The 8544-nt window shown below is 41.3% G+C and overlaps 1 protein-coding gene across 1 annotated transcript; it reads left to right on the top strand.

Moving 5' to 3' along the window:
* Window positions 1-3219: 3219 nt before the first annotated feature.
* On the top strand, window positions 3220-4158 carry LOC102020447 (olfactory receptor 56-like). Its single transcript, XM_005382333.1, has one exon. It carries the CDS (start codon window positions 3220-3222, stop codon window positions 4156-4158), a length of 939 nt encoding a protein of 312 aa, XP_005382390.1.
* The last annotated feature ends 4386 nt before the right edge of the window (window positions 4159-8544 follow it).

Genomic DNA, 8544 nt, shown 5'->3' with positions numbered 1-8544 from the left:
TTCCAGAGAGGAGAGTGCGGCTATCAAGTCACTGGACCTCCCAATGAATAGACCTACTAAAAACATAAGGGAAGTGAGGACAGATCTTCACACAAGGCTTAAGGGTTAAAGGTGAATACGATTAAATTAACTGACTGTAATGAAATTTATAAATATGTGAAACTGAAGTCTGTCACATTTCCTGTGTGTCCTAGATGATTAAAACTCCACATGTGAACCGTAAGTAATAATTTAAAACTTAAAATTAGTGATATTCATGACTTTCTAAGCATCTCCTCAAAATCCTTATTCATGAAATTGAATCCTTTTACACTGACTTAAAGCATCTTTGTTCCCTAGGTGATCTAAATTAAAAGAATCCATGTGAGTAACTGGAAAATTATTCCAGCAATAACTTACAGCAAAACCCTGAAAATAAATAAGAAAATCAGTGCAATAGTAAATGCTTTCCTGGTTATCTTGGCTGTTATCTTGGCTGGGGATCTGATGCTGATTAATCATTTGCTCAATTTTATCACTAAAATAATAACAATATAAAAATAACGGGATAAGAGAAAATTATTTTTTATAGACATTTTCTTAGTTTAAAATCCAAAAGTACTGCAAAAATATAATGAACTCAGAATGTTTGTGATAGGCAACCTCAGGGATGACCCCAATGATCTTCACCTGCCCATGTTCATGGCCTTTACAATCTATCTTCTAAACCCAGGCTGGATTATTGTCACTTGTTACCTCTGGCATTAGGTTTCAAACAGACTATGACACCCAACTTGTTCTCCTTTTCTTTCCCTCCCTCTCCTTCTCCCTCTCTCTCTTCTTCTTTTATGCAGTAAGCTGCTTCCATGGAAAGCAATAAACTGAATGAAACCCCCATCCAATAGTGAAAAAAAGCTGAGTGTCTCAATCTGAGAGTCCACAAGAAAGGAACTGATCTTTGCCAACAACTCCCAAGTGTGGAAGCAGATCCTCTCCTGGCTGAGTATTCAGATGAAATTCTAACACTAGCCAGGATTTTAGTTACAGTCATGCTGAAGTTTTTATTGGAAGGGGACAAGCGAAGGTGTGCTCAGATCCCCAGTGAAAGGAATTAAAAATAACACTTATGTGTTGTTTTAAGCCATTAATGTTAGAATATTAGTATGCAGTAATAGAAAAATATTGTGCAGTGGGTAGATGTCATTAATATATGAATGATGCTCACCATCTATTCTGTCTCTTAACTTGTTGGAAATGTCACAATAAATTGTGTTTCAGGTAGAGGAATTATTAGACATGTAGATTTACTTATGGGTATAGATGGCAGGAATCTTGTAAAAAGTGCCTCGGTGTTGATAACTTCTGAGTATTTTAAGGCTGTCTTTATTCTCTCCAGGAATCATCCTCAGCTACAGATATTAAGAACACCCCTTAAGGAGGAGATAATACTACGTCTTTTCATGCGTTAAGGATTTCAGTTTACTTATGCTGTTCCTGTCTGCATTTTTCCTCACATCCCCCCACCACACACACACACAGGCAAGTACACGGACGCTCGTAGTCACACCTGGAGATTGTACACCGGAGGATCCTGTTACACAGCATAACACTCTGTGGTGGCACTCAACAGAATGTATCTCCTAGAGGTTAAAAAGTATATCTATAAAATGGATTCGTTTTTAATTTTTAAATACTTAATATACATTAGCAAATCAAGTAAATTTGAGAAATTTAAATTAGTTTAATAAAAATTTAAAAAGAAAACTCTTGCTCCAAACCAAGATTGATTTTATTTGGAAAGGGCCAACAATCAGGATTATGGAAGGAAAGGGAAGAACTTCTCTCCTGAACAAATAGCGTGGTATGTTCTACTCAATCCAGCAAGCTCTGATGGCAGCGTAGCTATGGTCAACTAAACAGATAAAGGAATGCAAAGCAGTGCCCTACCGTGAACTAGCTCATAGGTCTGACATAGACAGGGACTAACTTAGCAGCCGTGACAGGGACTGGCAGCTGCTTGCCAAAACCTTTTTCCTTCCTTCTGTGCACAGAGCTGGATGCACTTCCCACCTCCCTGCAGGGAGCTGCACTCTCCCCTCCTCACTGGGTCTGAACATTAGGCGAGTTCCCCACAGCACTCTCAGCTGCCGCCCATTGATGTGGCACCTCTTTCCCGATGCCAGGCTTCCAGGCATGGTGCCTGCTGCTGTTTGATGTGTCCATGTTGAAGATAGCAAACAAAACGAGGGCAGGAGGCTGGACCCTAAGTGTCACTCAGGGTAGAGATAGCTGCCAGTCTAGATCATTTTAGACTTCATCTGATGAGAAATACACTTCTACTATCTGAAGCCATTAAGATAGGGGGAATTATCTATTGTAGGAGTTATTGTCCTAACAGCTAAGGCAAATGATTCAAGGTCATATTGACTGAAAATGTTATGTGTATTTTAATCAGGATCTGAGAGCAGGCTGCCATTGGAAAATTGGCAGGACCTGAATCTGAGTCATTTTACTTCACATAACGTAGTGAGGTGATTTTTGGTGTGGCTCAGTTTGGGAAAGGTAAAAGCTGGGTGAGGTTAAATCTTACCCTCATGCAACTGCTCTAACTCTCTTAGAAACGAATACTTTGCATCTCCCATGTACAGTGTATTATGCACACAATTTAGTAAAAACAATTCCTTGTTTTTTCCATGTGTGTCTTTCATCAGTCAACATTTGCAGGGATTTTTCTTTTTTGGCATCAGAATCTACATTTCATTCAACTTTACCCAAGTCATGGACCATGGGATGACACAGAACGTGTGATGTGTGAGAGTAAGGAGAACCGGGGGGACTTTGCGAAGGTTCAATCAGTTGAACGATGAGACACAGGGGAGAAAGAAGCTCTGCACAGTGAGGGAGGCAGAAGGGGAAGGGTGTTGCTGATTCTAACTTTTGCTATCAGTACTGGACACAGAGTGGGCATTAACTGACCTGGCTGGTAGCAATTCATTCTGGAAGGAAAGAGCATGGGTGAGGACCGAATTGGAAATACATCTCCTTGCAAAAAAGAATCACTGATTAAGGTGCAATTCCTTCTTAGCCATAAAATTAGCTAAAGCGCTATCATTTTCAAAAGACCCACAGCTTGCTGATGCTGCTGAAGAATAACAAAGGAAGAGAATCCAATAAATTGTCATGATGCTCAAACTCTCACTTCTTTCAAGGTTGATGAGTCTCAGCTCATAAGGCACAGACATGAATAAAGGGAATGAGTCTGCAGCCATGGACTTCGTCCTCTTGGGCCTCTTCCCTGGTCTGAAACATAGCCACTTCCTTGTGTCTGCTATCCTCCTGCTCTATGGTGTGGCCCTCACTGTGAACTCCACGCTTATTCTTCTGATTTGGGTGGACTCCCACCTCCACATGCCCATGTATCTCCTGCTCAGCCAGCTGGCTCTCATGGACCTGACATTAATCTCTAGCACCGTACCCAAAATGGCAACTGACTTCTTTTCAGGGAAGAGAAACATCTCACACGTGGCTTGTGGGACTCAGATCTTCTTCTTTCTGACTCTGGGAATCGCGGAGTGTATCCTCATCACCCTCATGGCCTATGACCGGTACGTGGCCATCTGCAACCCTCTCAGATATGCCCTCATTATGAGCCAGAAGGTCTGCCTGCAGATGGCTGCCGTCTCCTGGGCTGGAGGCGCCCTTACCTCTCTCGCACACACAGCCTACGCCATGCACTTCCCCATCTGTGGTTCCAGAGAGGTTGCCCACTTCCTCTGTGAGGTCATGGCCATCCTAAAGCTGGTCTGTGAAGATATCTCTGCCTATGAGAAGGCTGTGCTAGTGACGAGCACCGTGGTTCTCCTCCTTCCACTCTCCTTCATCCTGACCTCCTATTCTCTCATCTTCCTTGCTGTTCACCGAATCAGTTCCACTCAGGGTAGGAACAAAGCCCTGACTACTTGCTCCTCCCACCTCACAGTGGTCAGCCTCTACTTTGGTCCAGCCATGCTGGTCTACATGAGACCTACTTCCTACCACACACCCATGCTGGATCAGGTCCTCTTCATGCTTGGTGCCATCCTCACCCCCACAATGAACCCCCTCATCTACACTCTAAGGAACAAAGAGGTGGTGTGCGCTCTGAATAAGCTCTTGCGAGAGTGCCTAACCTCAAGTTAGACCACAGGTATGGGACAGAGACTAATCACTAGCTCCACTCCAGTTTAATCAGCCCTGCTCAGAGGTCAACATCTTATTTTTGGTCTTTCTGTACTGGAAATCTCAATCAAATGACTGGCCCTAGGGATTCAGTTCATGCATGTATAAAACTGGTAAAAAAAAAAAAAAAAAAGTTTTACTATGTTTATACATCTCCAAAGACAACAGGGTCAAACACACGGACTGTGAGCTATTAGGGTTAGGCATGCCAGAGATGATAGCAGTGCTGATGTTGGTAATGATATTTCTCCAATAAAGGGAATTAAATCAATGACCCTTTATTCAAGGAGAGGTGCATCAAGTTTAGTCCTTGAAAGAGGTGAACTACCAATGAACATATACAACTTCTGCCACCTCTAAAATATCCTTCGGTGCAGAATAAAATCCAAAACATCTTTCAGTTCAGTTATCAACATTTGTAATGAGAGGCTATTTGGACTCTCTAGAATATTTATTATACCAAAGAGTAAATTATTTATGTTGAAATACTATTCTGCTATTTTAGTTTTTCATTTTATGAGTTTTATTACAAAAACTACATATATTAAGACTACTTATAGATTCAACTCTATTTCTAAGTTAATTTCACAGTTACATACATAAATATACTGGAGTGCATGGATGTGAATAGTTATCTGCATATTTATCCCATGGAATGAAATCTGAGCATTTTTTACATTTCTGTCACATTTCTGCTTCTAGCACTGTATGAGTCAATATTTACATTTCAATAGAAGAAAACCAAGCTGGTATAGCAAATCATTAGATGTGGAAAATCTTACTATCGTAACATCTGACCATTAATTTTAAGGATTAATGGACTACAATGAACATGAAGCATTTCATAATGCACTAGTATATCATCACACTTTAATTGATTGTATAACTGAACTAGAAGCATAATTATTTAAACAGTCACTTGAAAGGCAGAAGAAAAGGCCAAGAAGTAAAGTGTCTCAGCTAAGGATATCACAAAAGGCTCTAAATTAGAAGTTCTAGTCATAAATCATCCCCTAATCCTCAGAAAAGAAAAAGATGATTACACTTAAATCCACAGCATACGGGGGTTTGTATGGAAGAAGTATTTTCATCTACAGAATGGATAAGTAGCAAAGCGTTAAGACATTCTTCTTACCGTGGACTAATGTAAATTATCTTTGCAGGGAGTAGAAACCACGGTGTTCTTGAAAGTGACTGTGTAAATAAATAGAAAGACATGATTTTCCCCACAAGAATCTGCTTATAAGGTATCGGCCATCAGATTGGAGCATTTCTAGTTCTGGAATAAAGCTGAATTTTTCACCATCAGTTGTATTTTTAATGCAATCATTCTTTCCCTAGTTAAACAAGACAGGACCATTTAAATGCCCTGTCCAGAAAATCAAAACGAAGATCCTTAAAGCACCAGGCTGATCGCCTGCGTCAGTGTGTCACAGGGAAGTATAGAACAGTTTTGGCAAGGCCACAACCGTGCCTACTGTGCCATGTTCACTACACAAAGTGCCGTGATCCCCACCCCAGCAAGCAGTGTGCGAGAGCCATCTTCTTGGCTGGGGAGAAGGAGGAATCCCCCCAATGGAGGCTTGATGTCGTACTGACTCTGAAAGTCTAAGAGCATCACACAAATTGAATTGTTTAAGGACCCTCATCCTCCAAGCACAGAGAGAAGGAAGCTGTGTTCTTTGTGATAACCAAGAGAAAACTCTGGAAAGATGATCACCAGGTATAACCCATCCACCCATTCACTGTTGCTGGGGTCACTCCCTCCTCAGCAGGATTCTGGTCACCAGGAAGCATAACCAACTAAACTCAGGAGTTCAGCCAAGAAAGGCCAGCCCAAGCCCAGGCAGAGTCCAGAACTGTCAAAACTTCTCTCCATGGAGACCAAAGTCATCTGAGAGAAATCCCTTCCTTCTCCTCTAATTGGAAATCTTTCTCTAGATGTGTGTAAGGGAGGCTGAGGCTTAGTGCAATAGCATTCCCTAATGTTCTGAGTATTTTTAATAATAAAATGCATTAAGTGAGTGCATTAAATGGCTGCAAAGAAGACAAATTAGTGATAAAAAATATATCTTTTATATATTTGAAATGTGTATACCACACACAATAAGGAGATTGTAAAATGCCACCTTTCTCACTTAAAAATACAGTGAAACTGTCACACCACAAAAATGGATATAGATGTCCCTTATATCCAGGTCAGTTAATTCTATTATATGCTAAAATTCTATTATATGCTAAAATTTAGGTAAGTTCAGTTAGCAAATGCTTCGGTTATCCCTGCTGTCTTAATATTGGAAATAACACCAAGATGAACTCTAAGAGAATAAGCTAACCATTCATCTGATCATCTCCATTACAAAATTTCCAAGGAGTGCAAAGTTACACCCACCACTTTTCAGACTCTTAACATTGACTAGGTGGTTCCACAAAATCAAAGTCATTCCCATTCAAAGCCACCATCTGTGTGAGTCCCTCTGCATCCCTGATGTTCACACCACCCAGCGCTCAGCTAGAGGTTCACATTGAATGAGTTTGGCTTAGATCCCATTTCCACACACAGCCTCCCTACCCTGCTCTTTGGCCTTTGCACCATCTGTCTCAAAACCAGGCCATGGTACCTGTGCTTAGGGAAGAATCAGCTCTGGTCCCATCCCCTGCCATTGGCCATCCAATGCTCAGAAGCAGTCACATCAACCGCTTTGCACTGCATTGCATTCCACTGCTCACATGGCAGATGAGTGAAAGGAGTGGGCACCACCTGTGTAGTGAGTGATACACAGCAAGAGGAGAGAATGGCAGTTTTTATGCGATTCTAGGCAGAAGGAGACCATCTGCTTTGCAAAGGACTTTTAATTTCCAAACCTGTAACTCTAGAGAATCTGATATGGTTTGAGCAGTGAATCTTCACACTAAAAAGCTCTGGTCCTATGGAACTGCTGCCCTTCGGGTCCACAGTAGGGAGACTTGACTCACTGGAACTCACAAACCACCCCTATGGTAACTTCTACTGAAGTGAGGGAAATTTGGGTCACAAGTTAAATATTACTATGAGAATATTGAAGTCAGATGACAGAGCTGCCATTTTCTTTTCATTTTCAAAATGCTGTTCAAAAAATCCTTCCTATCCCCATTTGGGGGTCATTTCTACCTAGGAAAATCTAACAATGAAAGTCAATCCTATAAATAAAATTATGCTAACTCATACTTTTCACTCAATAAATTCTTGACAGGATCTCTGTGGTAACATTTCAAGTTATTCCGCATATACTTCCATTAGGTTCATACTTGCATGCAAATTTGGAAATATCTTTGTTTTTCCTTCTTTCAGTTGTGAATAGTGGTCACATTCCCAGGTGTCATTTGACCTGAGAGAACTGTGCCATCTCTTCCCACCACACACTGCAGAGACTCCCCAGCAACTCTCCAATGCCCTGAAGAGCAGGAGTCACTGTGGAGCTGCTTGCCTACTGCAATGGTGCTGGGTGGACTGCAGCATGCTGTGTGTGTGTGAGTGAGTGAGTGAGTGTGTGCGTATATGTAGTGCAGGATGTTACTATGTCTGCTTGGAGATAAGAAGTAGCTCTTAGCAGTGCACATTCAACCATGAGATTTGTGAGCCTGGAATTTTAGGACCTTCTTCAAGCTGAATTGAGTGAGGAATTTTTTTTTTCTGGACATCATTATAATGCTGGACATTCACAAGCAAGCGTGTGATGACTGGAGGTAGCTGAGGGATGAAGGAGAAAACGTAGTTTCTAGAGAAAAGGAAAAATGGATTTTATTTTGCTCACAACTTCTGCTCAGAAATGCAAATGTTCCTTGAGTGTGATTGTGGCTTTCTACCTAAATTAATTTTAATTCTCTTAGCTGTTTTGAACTTTCCTGATGCTTAAACCTGTGTTTGGGGAGCTGTTCATCCTGAAGCTTCACCCCAGCTCTCCCCGTTGACTCCTCTGAGCCCTGGTTTTTCCACCCCTAGTAGGATGGTGATAATTACAGTAACTGACCATGTTGGTCATTCAAGAGCAACTACACCTGAATATATAAGCATATATGGTAATGTCTGGCTGGGTTTTAGTAGCAACTTCCTTCATTTGCTTAAAATCTGAGAATATTGTTTGTTAGTATATGACTTGCCCACACCCGCTGTATCAAGCTATCATGAATCCAATGTATTATATCACTGCTCTGGAGGTGAGAATTCTGAAACTGGTCTCCTTGGCTTGAAGCATGATGTCAGGAAGGCTGCATTCTTTCACGGAGGCTTTAGGAGAGATTCCATCCTTCAATCTTTTCCAGTTTCCAAGAGTCTGTTCACATCGCCTTCAAAGCCAAAGCAGTTAT

The sequence above is a fragment of the Chinchilla lanigera genome, unplaced genomic scaffold, assembly GCF_000276665.1.
Source record: "Chinchilla lanigera isolate Chin_1 unplaced genomic scaffold, ChiLan1.0 scaffold00017, whole genome shotgun sequence".
Classification (NCBI taxonomy): Eukaryota; Metazoa; Chordata; class Mammalia; order Rodentia; family Chinchillidae; genus Chinchilla; species Chinchilla lanigera.
This window is presented reverse-complemented; position numbering and strand designations above follow the sequence as displayed.